General features: G+C 42.1%; 1 protein-coding gene across 2 annotated transcripts in view; it reads right to left on the reverse strand.

Moving 5' to 3' along the window:
• The window catches only part of ADAM12 (ADAM metallopeptidase domain 12), a 182026-nt gene that overhangs the window by 19122 nt on the left and 145142 nt on the right, over positions 1-17762 (reverse strand). For both annotated transcript variants that reach the window (XM_017809137.1, XM_017809136.1), the window contains exons 12-14: positions 11270-11447; positions 6192-6281; positions 4263-4458 (exon numbers count right to left, since the gene is read on the reverse strand). In XM_017809137.1, coding sequence (XP_017664626.1) covers positions 4263-4458; positions 6192-6281; positions 11270-11447 — 464 coding nt within the window. The remainder of the gene's footprint in view (positions 1-4262; positions 4459-6191; positions 6282-11269; positions 11448-17762) is intronic.

The raw sequence follows: 17762 nt of genomic DNA on the forward strand, positions 1-17762 counted from the left end.
GTGTTTCTGGAGGAAGCTCATTTATCACGATTGCACCACAGAAGCTGAAGCAGAAAGTCCTGTCTCTCTCTATTTTGCTGCCTCTGCAGACAGAGGCAGAATGATTTGTGAAAGATTTCTAGTGGTTATTAAGTGCTTTGAGCTGGATGAGCAGAGTTTATTTCACTCTGCTACTGGTAATTATAGTATCATGACCCTGTAATTAAGGTCCTGTCAGCCTTTCCACGCCAAGCCTTATTCAAGGCATTAAATCAGCCATTTGAAGCTGCAGAAGGTCAAAGCTCAGCACTGCAGTTGTCAGGCTGGAGACTCTTTTTTTTCCAAATGTGTATATTGATGAGTTCACTTCTCTCCCTACGGACTTGCAAAGAAAAAAAAAAAAAAAGAGATGTTGTACATCTTGGGAGTGGGACAGAAATGCTGTGTCATTTCAGACCTGCTGTGATGAGAAAACACCGGCAGGGGCTCCCAAAAGGAAAGAGAGAAAGTTCTGACCATGGTGCTGATTCCGAGAAACACCCACTCTCGGGCTGACAGCAGCAAAGGAAGACAGTTCAAGTGAGTTCCCAGATGTCTGTGGGTGTGGAGGGGAAAAAAACCAACCTCTGAGTAACAGGCTGGAATTCTGCTGCCCAGGCTGTGCAAATAAATGCATGCATAAAAATGCAGTTCTCTGCCATGGGACCTGAATTTCATGCCATTAAGCTTGTTTTACTGTGCTGATGATGCAAAGCAAACTTTCCACAAGCTCCCCTTGGCCTCTGTCTCCATCTCGGTGATCCCTGTTAACGTCTGTGAGAGACCAAGATGGAGATGAGCGTTTTTTTTGCATTTAAGGAATATGGTGTCCCCACCTCTGAGAATATCTTAATATCGTTTACCTCTCCAAAAGAAAAGGCCTGGCTATAAAACTGTGATAACCAAAATAATTTGATTTTACTGTATTCAGATCTTTACAGTGCTTGGATAATTAGCATTTTTGCCAAACCCACTTAGCAATGGTTTGGTCAGATAACTGAGAGGGGCAGCCCATGTATTTTGTCTATATAGGGTTGTACCTGGTTCGTGGCAAACCCCACAAAGTTCTTACAACAGTGTCAGGTCTTTGTAACAAATATTGACATCAAAATTAAGAATGTTCCTGCCTAAACAAATGGCCACGTCTATGCAAAACACTGAAGTGTGTTCTAATTATTAAGTTGATGCCTGCCATTGGCCCCCCAGAATCATTGCTTTTTTTCCTCTTGGGGAAATATAGGAAAACGCACTGACAGTCTTCTTCCTTTCCCTAAAAATCATTTTCTTGTCAATGGAGAAAAAAGCCACAGGTCTAAAGTTGAGACTCAATAATTTCTTTGACTTAAGTAGCTTTACCTGTGTATCTGTTTCTCTGGAAAATGCTAATGGAGTAGCAGATATCACACAGAGACATCACTACTGATGTGTTTCTCAGTCACACTCCTATCAACAGGTCACATCAGTGCAATTTGATATTTTTGAATATGAAAAAAAAAAGGTCACAGGCAATTCCTGAAAGTTGCTCCTTAAGGATAAAAATGACATGAATTATGGTGAGAGAGAATAGAGAAAGATGAGTATCCTGGGAGCAGACTGGAATCTCCTTGGTCTCTAAGAGGAATTTATGGCTATTTTTGGAGACTCCTCCTCTCTTTCCCACCAAGCTTTCCATGCAGGTAGGAAATAGCAAAAGATATTCCTCTATTTGATTTGAATTTATCTGTTGAAAGGAACAAAAACAACCCCAAGGAAATGCAAGTACTTCTTTCTGGAAGCAGGTTTCCTATTGCCCAGCCTGATGTAAACAATCTCTGACAGTGTTCATCATTTTTCTTTAACTAGACCTAAAAATATTAAGATTGACGTTTATCATTGGGCTTCTGGACATCTGTAACCTGATGAATAAAGAAAGATATACAAAGGAAGACATTAACAAGGAATTCAATATACTGAATATTATTTTAGGAAAAGTTATTGCATTTTGTTCTGCATGGTTTTTCCTACTGGGAAGAAGAAAATAAGAATATAATAAAAATGAGCTGCGATCTGCTTTAATTTTATGGGATGGAATTTTGTTTTAAAAAGCACAAAATTATTTCACTCTTACACAGTTGTTAAAAACAATTCTAATCAAATACAACAATCTGGTAAAAAAATTCCAGTGTATCTTTTTGATACAAAGTCCAGACAGAACATCTTAGAATGTCAAGTCTCTCTTTGTGCTGCAAGCAAGGCTGGTAAGACTTTTTTTTGTGGTTTTTTTTTTAATCTGTACCATGATATTTTTCGACTGCATGACCCACCTACCCCCTCTTCCTATTCAACCCCACATCTGCCACTTCATACTTCAACCAGGTGTGTGATAAAGCAATGGATATTCACATCTGTAGGCTTTAAATCCAGAATATAGGCATCTAGTAGAAGGCATCCATGCCCATAGCAGGGGGTTGGAACTTGATAGTCCTTAAGGTCCCTTCCAACCCAAACCACTCTCTAATTCTACGATTATTTCTAATTTATATTTCCAAGAACATGACAAGAATTAAGACTTTCTCTTCAGGTTTGGTCATGCCCCATCCCCCCTCTTCAAAATCCTTATCCTTGGACATTCCCAAGACACAAAAAAAAGGTTATTCCAGTAAAAGTCTGTTTGAACTTTGTTCTTAACAAAACATCTTTCTCGTAAGCAGACCCCCATAGCCTTGACCACTGGAGACTCCAGGCACAGCATTGCCCATATTGAACAGTCCCAAGAAGGAAGACAGGAAAGAATTAGGAGAGCCCAGGGGGTTTGGAGGACTTGCTGTGTTAGGAAACAGCCCTGGCAAGGCAACTGCAGCAACTCAGCTCCCTGACCTTTAGAGGAGTTTTTCTCAGCCACTGAAATCATTCACAGCCTGACCGAGTAACTTTCCATGGCCTGGGAAACTGGATCGGGAGCAGATTTTGCTTTATACAAGAGAAAATGTCTCTGTATCCAGGGAATTAAATATCCCAGTCTGACTGAGGCTGGAGGCTGTAACTGCCCGTGCCTGTATGAGCTCACATTAACTCTGTGGTGCACGTGGGATACAGAGGAGGGGATCAGATGCACCGTTTGTTCCACGTGAGGAGTTTTATTTTGAGCTGGAACTCCTCCTGAGCATGTTCTTATGCCCACGTGGTCCAGCTGACCTGCTGCCTCTATCATTGATACTAGTTCTTGAGATGCTTTAATGCTCTTTTAAAGAGAAATTGTGAATGGTCCATGTCCCTGGGAAGATAAGTTCTTCACTAGACTTCTGAGGAGGATTTTGACTAAGGAAACATCTGTGTGTCATTATATTGATAAGTTTTGGAACAGAGTTAAAGGCAGAGAGATCCTGAATTGGAAGAGGCTAAAGGAGGTGGAAAAGTTAGTTTAAAAGAAGTAATTACATCTATCTCTAAATAATGTTTCTCCTCAGGAGACGTAAAAGTGGTTTTCGAATTTGAGAGAGGGAGTCAGTGAGATGCCAGAGGAGACATGATCTGTTCACAGAATTGCAAGAGGCAATAGCAAGATACTGAGTTAATACTTGCATTTCAGTGGAAGGACCACAGGGCTTTACTGAAAGGTGAGTAGTTTTCCTGGGATATATGTTCAGGATAATTCAAGAACTCGTGTTATTAGATTTCTACACAAAGGAGTTAAATTCCCGTGGGAGAATAAAATCCCTTTCTGCCTCAGTGCATACCCTGCTAAAAGTGCTGTCAGGAGGCAAGTTTACAGGTAACACCAGTTAATCAAAATGCACCCAATGATACGAGAGTCTCATGTTAATGTCAAATCCTGAGCCCTGGTTTGGGATGTAGGCAGACACATATGTTTTGCAGATGAGCTATTTAGAGCACAGGAGGAAGCTCACACACCATCTGAAAAGGGATGTGATTTCAACCTGCCAAGAGCAATTCAGCACTTTGTAGGGTGACATAAGGCCATATCAAAGTCAGTATAAAATGATTTGTCTAAGCTCACCTATCCATTTGCAGCATGTTGCAGAATGAGCCTAGTTAATGTTGCTCTCTACCTCCTGCTGCAAGAGATGAACACGACAGCAAATCAAGGCTAAAATGAATCACAAAGTGATTCCCTCATTATTCAGTTCTCCATTTCAGAAGAGAATAGATACAGATTGGCGCTGTATAAAATCCCTCCAAATCACATGGGTTATTTTTTCCCCCCCCCAAGCCTGTCTGACACTCAGCTCTGTTCTCACACTCACCTTGGCCCCAGAGGGTGATGCACTGCTGCTCGTGGGTCTGGCAGATGCCATTGTAGCAGTACCCATCCACCCCGTGGCACGTGTGCCCGTCGTGCAGGTACACGTTGGCTGGGCACTGAGGGCTGGCTCCCGTGCAAAACTCTGGCAGATCACAGGAATTACTGGACTCTCTGCAAGAAATCCCCGCTGGTTTTAACTGCAAAACAAACAACAACTTTAACTGCTGCACATGCAGCACATGAGCAGCTCTTTCCACTGGCCCCCCACCAGCTGACTGCAGAGGACAGTGTAAGGGTAACACAGCTCTTTAAAGGCATTTGTTTGACACGTGTTGGGTAGGGTTTGGCAGGAAGGAGGGTCAGGCTGGAGCTGCAGCTGCAAACTTGGCTCACGTGGGTCAGGGCAGAAGGTAAACCCAGCCCTGGTGTTTCCAGTGTGGCTCCTCCATCGTGCCTGAACACACGGGCACAGAAACACTGTGATGATCTGTAGCACTGGCCAAAAGTCAGATCAGAGCCCTCTCCATCCATGTGGCTGTAACAGCACTGCAGTGACCAGGGCAGCCCACTGATCACAGAACACTGTGCTGTGTTAGAGCTCGTGAAGTCACCAGCCCACTTGACTACATATTCAGATGCATGATGATTTCCTGGGATGAAAGTTGGGTTGGATGATCTTGAAGGTCATTTCAACCTTAATGAGTTATGCTTCCTCAAGGAAATGTTGCCGTCATGGGCATCAAGGTCTTCTTCAACTTCAACAGAGACTCCCTCTTCAACAGAGGAGACTGAGGGGAGACCTCACTGCAGTTACAACTTCCTTGGGAGGGGCAGAGGAGGGGCAGGCCCTGAGCTCTGCTCTGTGGGGACCAGGGACAGGACCACAGGAGACTGGAGTTGTGTGAGGGCAGATTTATCTTGGATATCAGGGAAAGGTTCTTCCCTCAGAGGTAGCTGGGCACTGAACAGGCTCCACAGGGCAGTGGGCACAGCATCAAGGCTGCCAGAGCTCAAGAACTGTTTGGATGATGCTCTCAGGCACATGGTGTGACTCTTGGGGAGGGTCCTGTGCAGGGCTAAGGGTTGGACTCGATGATCCTTGTGAGTCCCTTCCAACTCAGCACATTCTGTGATTCTGTGAACTTAATTACACAACAAGTCCATGTAACTGTTCCTATCCTGTCCCCATTTCCCTGAGTAACTAAATTCTTTTAGGAGCTGAAGGCATCCACTAGGCAACAGTGGAATGTTCCAGCCTGAACATTCACTTCTCAACACCAGCCACAAAAGATAGGTGTGCTCTCGGAACAGCCCTGTATTTTAATCACTTTCCCTTTGGTAAAAAGCAAAGAGAAATGAAGATTGATTTTGCTAAAAAACATTTGCTCACTGTGGTGAGCACTTGCTGCTCTGAGCTCTGAGGCAGATGGTTGCCACAGACACGATGGGAACTTGCTGAATGCTTTATTAGCCCATATGCAAGGCGTGGTATGAGAATTCAAGCAGGTAAATGCCTGTGGCAAGTTGGCTTTTATAGTATGTTAAGAGACCACAAGAGCTGATGATCTGCTATTAAAAATACATACGCTGTTGATAGAATTAATATTTTAAGAGCCTTCCCCAAAAAGATGGTTCAGCATTTAATGACTGCTTGCCATGTAAGCATGAAAAAAATCAAAGCATGCAAAAGTTCATTAAAAAAAAAAAGAGGTTTTGCATGAGCAAATGAAGTGGCCATAAATAGCACAGACATTTAAAAAGTCTGGTGATCTGCTCCTTTTTTTTTAAAATTTCTTACATGATACACAAGCGTTGTAACACTTATTGATACCAATTTACTTGTTCTCCGTCCATGTTCACTGCTCTGCAGTAGGAAAATCATGGAATACTGCCCACACTCCACAGGAAAGAAACATTTCCCAAGGTTTACCTGGCAGTCTTCACAGCAGAGTCCGTGTGCACACACTGCTCCTGGTTTCAAGGTGCAGGTAGTTGCGTTACAGCACCGGTTTGTACATTCCTGGATAAATTTAGAAGATAAATTTAGAGCAGACAACCTTCAGTCACAATGAGCCCTAAATCAAGAGGCTGCCTATAGCTCTGCCAAGAAAAGCCAGGCATGAAATCATGAATTATGCATGAAATTTGACAACTTGATCCAAACAGCCTTGTCTGCCCTTCGATTCAACAAGCCCAATAAGTGTAGTAAACCCAGAGAAGCTGTTGAGGGAGGCTGGTTTATTCCAGCTATATGGCTCTAATCCCACATGTCACAAACGACTCAAGTGCTCTGACACCAATCCTGATTCAGTACTGTGGTGTTTTATTTCCACAGAAGGCAGTGGAATGATTCCGTTGCCTCCAGAGAGGATCCAGGACCCGTGTTGCAGTTCTTGAGCATCACGACTACAGCTCTATTTTGTGATAGCTGCTTTCTGGGGCTGCCACAGAGAAAGATGGTGACACTATTCCATGTAATCTCTTATCAGGATACATCAGTAATAGAGCTTGGAGAAATGGAATGAGTATGAATTGCAGTCTCACTACCTGATACATCCCAATTTCACACTTATGGATTAGATAGTGCCATGTGTGGGCTTTTGCAAACTTTAGTCTCAGTAGAACAAGGTAATAAGGAGTTTCAGAAAATAATGGATTTGTTTTTCCAAGGTTATTCTCACAAGCCGCGAGTTACATCAGCTGAGCTGGAATCTCATCTCTCTAACAGAAATAGCAGCAGATAAAATTGCTCTTCAACTCTGTTAAGTCAGTTTGACTTAGCAAGGGATCACTAACAATTTAGGGAACACAGGGAAAACAAGTGGGTTAGAATGATGTTCACAGCCTCTTGTCACTTCATTGGCTTCTGTAAAGCTTTCCAAGGTAAGGCAGGGCTAGCACTGCTCTCAGGAGTAAAGAGCAAAATGGTTCTCAGAGTTTCACTGTTTTCTTAGATAATATCTTCCTTAGATAATATCTGCCTGGATATACAAAGCTAACTGTGCTGCTCCCAAGCAGTGGGACAACATCCTGCCCCTATTTTTTGCTCATGTTAGAAGGCAGCAGGCTGTGGAAATATTGCTGTGCAGCTGCTGCATTTAAACACATTTTATAAATTCTCCTTCAAAGCAATCTGAGAAAAGCAGAGTGGAGGAAAGCAGTGGCAGTCTCATTTAGGTCCTTCTGAAACAGTCAGCCCCAATACCCCATCCTTTGCCCCTACCCCAGCCATGGAAAGCAATCAGCATTCCAGAGGCAGACTGGGATAAAGACACAGCTCTTTGAGTGATGTTACAGCAGCCACTGAAATTTCCAATTGCTAACTCACTTATTACTCATTGGAGGGAATGAGCTTGGTAAATAGTTTTTGTGCCTGGGCTGTCAAATTGTCAGGAATGGTTTTAACATAAACAGGCAAAAAACCAGGAAAGGCTCACAAGGCTTCTGGAGGAAAATGATTTCTTAAAGAAATGACTGTTATGCTGTAGTTATTATTGTTTATTCTTATTGAGAAAACCAGCAATGATGGGAGGGGATTTCTAGGTCTCCTGGCTCATCAGGGCAACTCAAACAGACTAATGCCAAAGCAATTGTAGCATCACTTACGTGATGCCAGAGACTATCCTGTAGAGAGGACACCTTGTTTTCATCTTCTCTTTTCTAGGAACACAAGAGAGAACCCACTGGGACAACCTATAGCCCTTCTCTCCTTGTTTTCCCCTGGCAGCAGCCAGCAGAAAATGCTTAAGGACAAGAAGGTGAACAAACACATGAGACACAATTACAATCTCCTGGCTTTCCCTTGGCTCCATGGGCATTTTTATCACCTGCAACAGCCAGGGAAAAGGAATTTGCACACAGTCACAGTCATGGGAGCAGCTCCTTCTGTTTGTTTGAAACCTGCCATTTTCTACCTTCCTTTGCCACAGTTCTTGTCGGGGGAAATTGCTCCTCGCTCACCTTTTCCACTTTTGCTCATGATTTTATCAGCTTCTGTCACATTTTCCTTAATTTTCTTCTTTTCCAGCCAGAGCCCCTTCGAAATTTTGAACCACCTTACTGCTTTTCTTTCAATCTTTTTCATTCTGCTTTATCCTCCCTGAGATCAAGGAGGGGTAGGGAAAACCTGCTCATGCAGCTTCAAGCGCAGCAGATTTATAGAGCTCTGCTGGTGCTTTGTTTTGTTTTCCTATTTCTCCCCTAGTACTTTCTAACAGCCTATTTACCTTTTAGACCACTCTGGAGCACTGAGCTGACATTTTCATGACACTATTTATTGCAATATGAAGTCTTGTTCCTCTGTGGTCAGAGTCAGCTCTGAGTCCATCATCTTCTTTGTGATTTTTGGAATGTGTATCGCTCCTCACCAAGTCCCATTTCTCATCTTAATGCCTGGTCCAGCTGTCTCAGAAGGTTTCTCTGCAGTCCTTCACAGCCAGATTTCATCTTCTACCAGCCTAACTAATATCAGCAAATTCAGACTATTCTTCTTCCCAAGCTGTTTATGAAAATGCTGAATTGTGTAGTCCCCAGGGCACATCTCGTGGATACATCACAGCAGATCTCCTTCCACTGTATAGAATGGATGATTTATACCTGGCTGCATTTTCTATCTTTTAAACCAGTTTTTGCCCATGGAATTTTCTCTCATCCTACAGCTGCTTAGTCTCCTAGAGAGGCTTTGGTGAAAGCTTTGGTCTAAAGCCTCTCTGGACTCCTAACAGTGTTGCAGTGACAGCACCATCCTTTCCATCCACTTGCTAAGCCCTTCAGAGCACTGTGAAAGGTTTATGAGACAAGATTTTGTCAGACAAGATTTCCTAAGACAAGATTTCCTGGCACAAAAGCCACGTTGACTCACCCCTGGCATATCACAGCTGTTTGGGCACTAGCTCTTTATTAAATTTGGAAGTAATTTGTCTGACTTCTGAGTTACCAGTTCATAGTTCTCTGATCCCCCTTTGCAGCTGGTTATAAAAGAACATTTTCACCTTTCAAGGACCAAGGATTTTTAATTCTCTTCTTTCTTTCATCTTTCCACCTGTAATCTACACTAACTCTCCTTCCAAAGACACTGTAGCACATCAGACATTTTTGGTCATCTAATCCAAAATTAAGTTAGAATCATAAAATCATAGAATGTTTGAGTCTGAAGACACCAAGAAATCATCCAGTTCCACCCCTCTGCCATGGGCAGGGACACCTTCCACTAGCCCAGGTTGCTCCAAGCCCCATCCAACCAGGCCTTGGACACTTCCAGGGATGGGGCAGCCACAGCTTCTCTGGGCAACCTGTGCCAGGGCCTCACCACCCTCACAGGGAACAATTTCTTCCTAACATTTAATCTAAATCATAGAATGGTTTGGGTTGCAAGAGAAGGAACCATCTAGTTCCAACCTCCCTGCCATGGGTAGGAAGAACTTCCATCAGCTATCCAGAATGATATATAATTCAGATTCCTGATAAAATACAGCCAGTGTGTGTTATTGTACAGCTTTCCATGCAATAGAATACTGCAATACTATTGACAAAACTCAGCTGGTATAAATGACTGGGCAGTGAATTATTAACTAATCACACAGGTTTTCTGGAACCACTCAGATTATAGCAGTAAATCCCAAATAAATTTAATTGCACCCAAGCTGCAGTTTTCCAATATAATTAAAAAGGAAAAAAGATAGAAAGAGGAGGCAAACCAGCTCAGGGATTGCTGACATTAAGTCGCTTTGACTTGAAAAGGTATCACTAACATTCAAAAATGAAAACAAGAAAGATAACCGGGTTAGAAAGACATTTGCAAGCTGCTTGCACTCTATTGACTTTAAACAAGAAGATAAGCCTGCTTCCTCCAACCTTGTTACCCTCCAGAATGAGTGAACTGCCAGGAAATCCTTACGGCTTGTATAAATCCAATGCACTCTATAGACAGGATGCAGCAATATCTTGCTGTTTTAAGTGCCCTCATCTCTTTTGTCTGCAGACCTGTATTAATCACAGGAAACAAATCCCTCGTGTGCTGATGCATTTAATTCAGATAATCGATACGGCCAATGAGGAAGGGATGTGAAAGGGATAAGGATGGCAGCTCGGATATTATTTGACCCCCAGGTTTTGCCTCTCTCCTCCTGATCTGAGGAGGCCTCTGACACATTCACTAAACTAAATGGAATGATCTTTGAAGCAGCAGCAATCTGTTTGGGAGGAAGAGAAGGCTATTTCTGTTAGTAAGGTAATTGGCCAGTGGGAAAGAAAAATCTTATAGTGAAGGAGAGAAAGGTCTGGTACCTAAAAGCTGAAGCTTCAATGAAAAAATAAATAGCTAGTATTAATGTTTATATTTATATAGCATTGTATAGAAGGGCAATGAGACCCTGGCATAGGTTGCCCAGAGAAGCCATGGCTGCCCCATCACTGGGAGTGTCCAAAGCCAGATTGGATGGTGGTTGGAGCAACCTGGGATAGTGGAAGGTGTCCCTGCCCATGGCAGAGGGGCTAGAACTAGATGATCTTTAAGGTCCCTTCCAACACAAACTATTGTATGATTCCACAATTTCTATGGTTATATTGATATTAATATAGATATATTAGTGGCTTTTCATGGATGGAAAGAAACCTTCAATTAACGCATGGTATAGTGAGAAATTTGGGCACAATTTGGGCAGGAATTCTGTTCACAAATTTGAGTTTAGATGATTAGCTAACACCCAAAGGGATTTCTCTTATTAGGAACATGATTGCCATGGCCAGTCTGCTGGACAAGCCACGAGAGGGTTTGTTCTCTAAGGATGATCCAAACACGTTCTTAACTCAAGCCCTGCCTGAACTTCAGCAACTCAAATGCCAGTCAAGAGGCACTCCCTGCACTTCTGAGGACTCTGAAGTTTAAGCTGATGAAATAGAAGCAGAGAAGGGAGAGTTCTGTTTTACACCAGATTTAAACATGCCAGGCCAATCCTCCACTGTTAGAACCCACAGGTGGGAGGTTAGAACTCTCAGGTGGTGTCTCACCTCAGGCTCCCCACAGTCACACTCCTCTCCATCTTCCACGTAGCCATTCCCACACTTCTGGCCGCCAAAGGACTCCTTGACCTCAGGCAGGTTAAAGAGGCACATTCCCACTCCTTTTTCCAGGCTGTTTTCCAGGTCCTTTCTGCTGCAGCTGCTGAATACCATGGGAAATGGGTAGCTGGAAGGAAAATAATGGAGACAAAAGGTATTATCAGATGAAAACCCCTCTCTCCTGTCACACTGGTGACCTTTTGCACATCTGTGCACTAACCAGAAGATTGTGTTCACTTTTTATCACCCTTTAACACAAGATTGAGATATAGCAATTCACTGTAAACTGAGCCAAACCCATTTATAATGATTTCTGACTATGAGTAAGGGAATTTCCATCTTTATCACTTCAATTTGTAGCTGCTGTTAAGCACTGGAAGTTTTCACATTTGAAATTCCTTCTTCCTCTTTTGCATATGGAGTTATAATGCAAATTTTGATCATGAACCTAAAGAAATGCTGGGCTTGCAAGTAGTATTCCTGCATTTCCAGGACTGCACAACATCCTAATCCTTCTTGGAAAATTCATCCTCAAATGGCAAATTCATTCATCTTACTCTGCAGAATAACAAAGTTCCTGCTTTTTCAGGAAAAAAAAAAAAGAAAGAAAGAAAAAAAACTACCGTTGCTTAAAAAGAACCTGCTTCTTCAATTCATAAAAGTTGAGCTTGGGATCTGCGTGATTAAAGCAAAGACAATTCTCATTCTAAATCAGCATGACTGTAAAAGCACTACTGAAAACACCCACATTTTGAATTCCCACTGCTGGGTGCAGGATTGGGCCCTGCTGTGCAGGTACACGATGGCTTTGATTTCCTTTGCAAAACACACAGACCATGGCAGCAAAATGATCCTGTGTGGTACACTAGATAATTGTGTTTTTTTTTTTTCTCTTGGAGAACTTAATTCCATCTCTACTGATGAGTGTTTGCGGTTTTACTCGCAGATATGAGGCAAAGTGGCACCTGGGTCTGCCCACCAGTGTGGTGTCCTAGGGCTGCTGTGCCCTCTCTGCACTGGCATGGCATAGAATCATTGAATGCTTTGGGTTATAAAAGATCATCCCATTCCACCCCCTGCCATGGGCAGGGACACCTTCCACTAGCCCAAGTTGCTCCAAGCCCATCCAACCTGGCCTTGGACACTTCCAGGGATGGGGCAGCCACAGCTTCTCTGGGCAACCTGTGCCAGGGCCTCACCACCCTCACAGCCAAGAATTCCTTCCTAATATCCAATGGCCACATGGTTACATGGAATCTGTATCACAACCACATTGTAAAACAACACCTCCCCTAAGACTTGGCACCTTCATCATTGCCAATCCCTGGTCCAGCAGTAATTCAACATTTTGGCAGCACAGGAGCCAGCTGGGTAATTTTATTTTACTCACTTTACTCACTAAATGCTTTGTGTCACCCATGTGTTATTAGGACTATTATCTTTACAGACAAGCAAGGTAACAGATGGAAATTCTGCACTGCTGAACTTCAGACTTCGATTAATCTCCTGGTGTTTCTAATATCCTGAAATGAAAAGCTTGTTTTGGGGATGATGATGCCTGTAGGTATCAGAAAGGGATCATTTCTATTACAAAGAAAAAAATGTTTGACAACTCCAAATGCAATAGAGCATCCTATGCTGGCATAAGGATGTTAATTAGGATCTTCTAGAAGGTTATTGGTACCTTACAGAACAGAATTTATTTTGTGACTATTTAAAATTACCTCTTTTACAGTTCCTTTTGCAATAAAACAGCCAGCTCATTGGAAAAGAACATAAACATGACTCTGAAGAAGAAAATAATTTTCCTGTATAACTATAGGGCTTGTCAAGTTAAACTAAACAGTTTGGAGTTTCACTGAAATATGACTTCAGAAAGTTAATAGGCATCTCCACTTAAAAAGCTGATTTCTGGAAAATATCAATGATTCAGCAAAATGTCAGAGTCTAAGATAAATAAAGAAATTTCAGAAGAGCGCGAGGTAGGAGCCAGGCTGCGAGGTCTGGGCCCTGAGGGAGAACAGGGAAGGTACTCAGAGTAATGGAATAGAAAATAAAGGCTTTTGGAAAACCTCTTACTGACCACATCATATTGAGCAATAGGGGATGTTCTTAACAGGACACCTCAAACTTCTGTCCTACCCTTAGTTTGATTGGAAAGAAAGCTCACAAAATTCTGTGTGAACAAGTAAATGGATGCACAGTCCTGAAAATACCAAAGAAAAATGAAGAAACCCAGACAGATCTGAGTGATAAATCCTGCTGAGACCTTGATCAGACACAATCCTCATATCAAAGTATGAATAAATGAGTATTGAAGCATCCAGGCAAGATGCTTCCCTTCAGTGACACAGAGTTACTTTGATATCCACTGAGGTGACACATACACAACTTACATGGGCTGAAATCCATGCAGGAACACAAATAATGCAGTTTTCCATGTGACATCTCTCAGCCACACAAGGATCATGAGAACAGCTCACCAGTCAAAACTGTCAACATTTTAGGGCTGTTCCTGTGCATCCATGAATGCTCAGAGTCATTTGCATGGATGTGAGATGTGTCTGTCCAGCAGCAGGAGGACAGAATCTTCATTCTGTACCAGAGGTGAAATAGTGTCACTGCTAATGAAGGAGGTTTATGTTTTCCCCCAAAGGAACTTCAGGCTGTTTCCTATTTTGAACTCAGACACCCATTCATCTTCTGGCTTTTCCTGCTCTTGACACTGATTTCCTCAGCTGACATCAGTGCAGCACATGTTATGTGATGACACTTCCTGAAAATACTTTGTCTTTATCAAGGAAGCTCAAAATAAAGGCATACAAACCCAGACATGAACCCAACATAGAAACAGAGCAACTGAAGGGTAACCACACCATGTAAGAGGAGATCCCACAGCAATTGATGCCAACTGATATTTCATTGGAAACTCGATTGATCTTTGGTGCTGTGATATTTTGATACACAACCACTCTTTGGTTTTTTTGATAAAAAAAAATCCCATATAACAGCCATAGCATTTGATTGTCATGATTTTAGGCTACATTTTGGCTGTCTTTGCAATTTTAAAGCTGTTTCATCAGAAGCGTGAAATCCCTGACAGATGGGAAGGGAAGCCATAGACATCAGACATCAGGAGCATTAGGCACAATGTTTGAGTGAATCTGGGACTTGTGAAAAATGGCAAAGGAACGGTGATGTGAAAGAAACTCATCCTCTGGACAAATGCAACAAGTTTCCTCACACTACCCTGCCAGGAGGCTTCAGACCTCACCTGGAAAGAACCACCTTTGGGCAGGAAAAGGGAATGGGGACTCCACAGTAAAGTCAGTCCTTGACATGTCTCCAAGATTTCAGTAACATGCTAAACAGGGATGTTTGTGCTTTCTGTGGTAGCTCAGACATTTATCTTATTGGAAAACCCCTCAGCTACCAGCTCATAAACACCACTGGGGAACCTTCCAGAGGTAAAAAATTCATTAGCTATCTTTATACTCCATTATTCTTCACTCAAGACATTTTCTTTTACAGATCAAAATTTTTTTCTGCAGTTGGAAAGAGAAAGTAAATTTTAGTCCAACCTCATTCCTATTCTAAAATGCTGAGTATCCCACACATTTTTTACACTATTTGAATCTGTAGATTTAACACACTATGGATCATTTTGTCAAACTGTTCTGGCTGTGGGTACAACTCTACAGAACTCCAATTGTGCCCAGCACTACCATCAGTCTCTTCAGTGTTTTCACAGCAAGGAAAATCATTTCAGTCTTTCCACCCCTCTTGAATCCACAGCACTCCTCGGTGTCTCCTTGGTGCTTAAAAGATGTATGTCATCCCCAGCAACAGATATCCAATTTCCCAACAAAAGTAGCTTTATCTGCTCCAGCAAATGAGACCTTCCCAGTAGGAAGAGGACCCCTGGTAATTGATTCCTTCGGAAGCAGAGCCTGGTCTTTTCCTCTTCATCTATATTTCAAGCACTCAAGCCATCCAAATGCCAGGTTCCTTTATGTAGTTTTGCATTTAGCCTGTGGTAGATGGTTCCTTTCATTAACCAAGTGAAATGGCATCATCACTGTGTCAAGTCCCATTTAAGACTAGAGGATTCTTTGTACCAGCACCTCGTTGCCCAGCACAGGCTTTTTTTGGCATGAAGTATAAAAGCTCACCTCCATCAGCTCCATTTCAGAGGAATTCCCCTTCCTAAGGGGCTGAGTAACCAGAGAGTACAAGCACAGGAACAGAGTCACTGCCCCAGAAAATTATAGTCTGGAGAGATGAGACAACCAAAGCATTCAGGAGAAATGGAGGGGCTACTGATCCATGCAAGGTATCCCAGCAGATCAGCTGCAGATCCACCACTGCTGAGGCTGATGGGACGTGTTCCCATCACTGTCCTTCCCATTGCTCCATCTGGGAAATGCCTGGAGGGACACTGATTTGGACTGCAGGAGATGTGTTCTCCATTCCAAACCCTACCCCTGCATTGCAGCAACACCTCAGGAAAGTCATCTGAAGTGAAACTCCCTTGGTTCCTGCAAACATCATCTATCTACACCCTTAGGTGTATAAACATTTAGTACCTTGGATCCGCCTCCTCCGTGTTCCTCCTCCATAAAACACAACTTATTTTGCTGCTTCTCAAAAAACATCACTGAAAAAGTAACACCATCACTGCTTTGGTAATTCTCTGTGTGTGGCACAGGAGGATAAACCACAGGTTCACCATACCTTGAAAACTAACATTTTGATTATTATGATTATCACTATCCAATCTCATATTTTGTTTCTTATTCAAGAGCTGTAGGATTTTTCTAAAGTAACTGCCTTGTTCTCTCAAAAATGTTGATGTACATATACACACACACACTATGTGTATTTACATATCTATTTATAGGGTTAATTTATTCCAGTTCATCTCACAACCTGATTATTCAGCATTATGGCAATGTTTATACAGAGCCTTTTACCAAAAGACCCTGAAGTGTTTTACAATTATTCACTCAATTAAAATGCACAAGAGCCCCAAAGAGCTCTATTAAGTACCACCAGGCCTCCCTCCCTGAGGTAATATGATAATTGGAGATTATATTAATTTTAAAAGGGACATTTTGATTTTCTGGAGCATACTTACTGAAAGAACTGTTGGCCAGCTAATTTCCAAAGGGGCAGAAAACTGGGACTGGGCTTTGTCCAGAGCTCTTGAAAAATCAAACCTAAGGAGCCATATCTGGAAATAACTCGGGCATCAGCTGTGCTTTTTAGGAGCATGAAGGTGCTCACAGACAAGAGGAGTGCTGGGTCGCAGTGCTCAGAGTCACAATTTCACCAGTCAATCACCTGAATTTCCAACACCTTCCATGACAACACCTTGTCTGAACTGAACATCACAGTGACTCTGTGTCTGTCTCAACCCTGGGACCCTTTGAGAGTCACAAATACGAACATTTACCTCTTTAGCCTCCAAAATACTTGATTTTTGGCTGCGCAGTGGCTCTGTTACAACTGGAGAGGAGGAGAGCAACGCAGAGACTTTTACTGGAGGATGGAAGATGTGAGTTTGGGCTCCCTCTTGTTCAGACTCCACAGAATATCTTGCACACAAATACATGGGTTTTCTTTTGCATATCCCAGTTTTACATAGGTAACCAAAAATAGGGGGGGTTAACTTAAAGAATAGAGATGAGGTTTTTTTTTAATATAAGTAATTTTTCCATGGGAAAAATTGGCAGCACTAGAGGCAGTAACATAAGAATAAACCTATAGAAGGTAAAAAAAATCAAGCAACATTTATATTTCTAGACTCAGTGAAGTGTTGATTTGAAGGGACTGTGACAACTTTCCAGCCTCCTCTAACTCCTGCTCTAATTGATGTAATTCTTTCCCACTAAAAAGCATCCCCCTTGGTTTTAACCTTCTAGACATTATTACTGCTCTCCATCTTTTGAAAACAACTTTTTATGGTCTCTTAAGAGAGATGAGCCTACCAGAATAAAAGTGAATTTGCTATTAGATGACATTTTTTGACACTCCAGCTCTTCTGTACAGCATGTGTGTTAATGAATTAGTAAGCATAAAGAACTTCACAGAATTAGGTATCAAGCAAGAGATAAAATCCATTTTTCTTTGATATTGAAATAGGTGTTCAAATACTACAGGTCCCTTCATGTATCAAGTTCTGTCATCACAGTTTATTTCATACACCTCACGTTTTAGTAGCAATTGTTTAAAATTAGACAAGTGCCATAATATGGAAGGACTTTTTAATCTATTATTTAAACAATGTCTTAATTTCTAAGTACTTTTGAGGGAGAAAGACACAAATGCAGTTTTAAAGTAGATCCCACAAGCACAATAAATGGTGACCTCAAAGGTGTCTGCGGGTTGCCTCACACCAAAAGTTTTTCAAATGACAAATGCACAGGAAAATTGGGAGGAG

This window comes from Lepidothrix coronata, unplaced genomic scaffold, assembly GCF_001604755.1.
Source record: "Lepidothrix coronata isolate B3197 unplaced genomic scaffold, Lepidothrix_coronata-1.0 Scaffold25, whole genome shotgun sequence".
Lineage (NCBI taxonomy): Eukaryota > Metazoa > Chordata > Aves > Passeriformes > Pipridae > Lepidothrix > Lepidothrix coronata.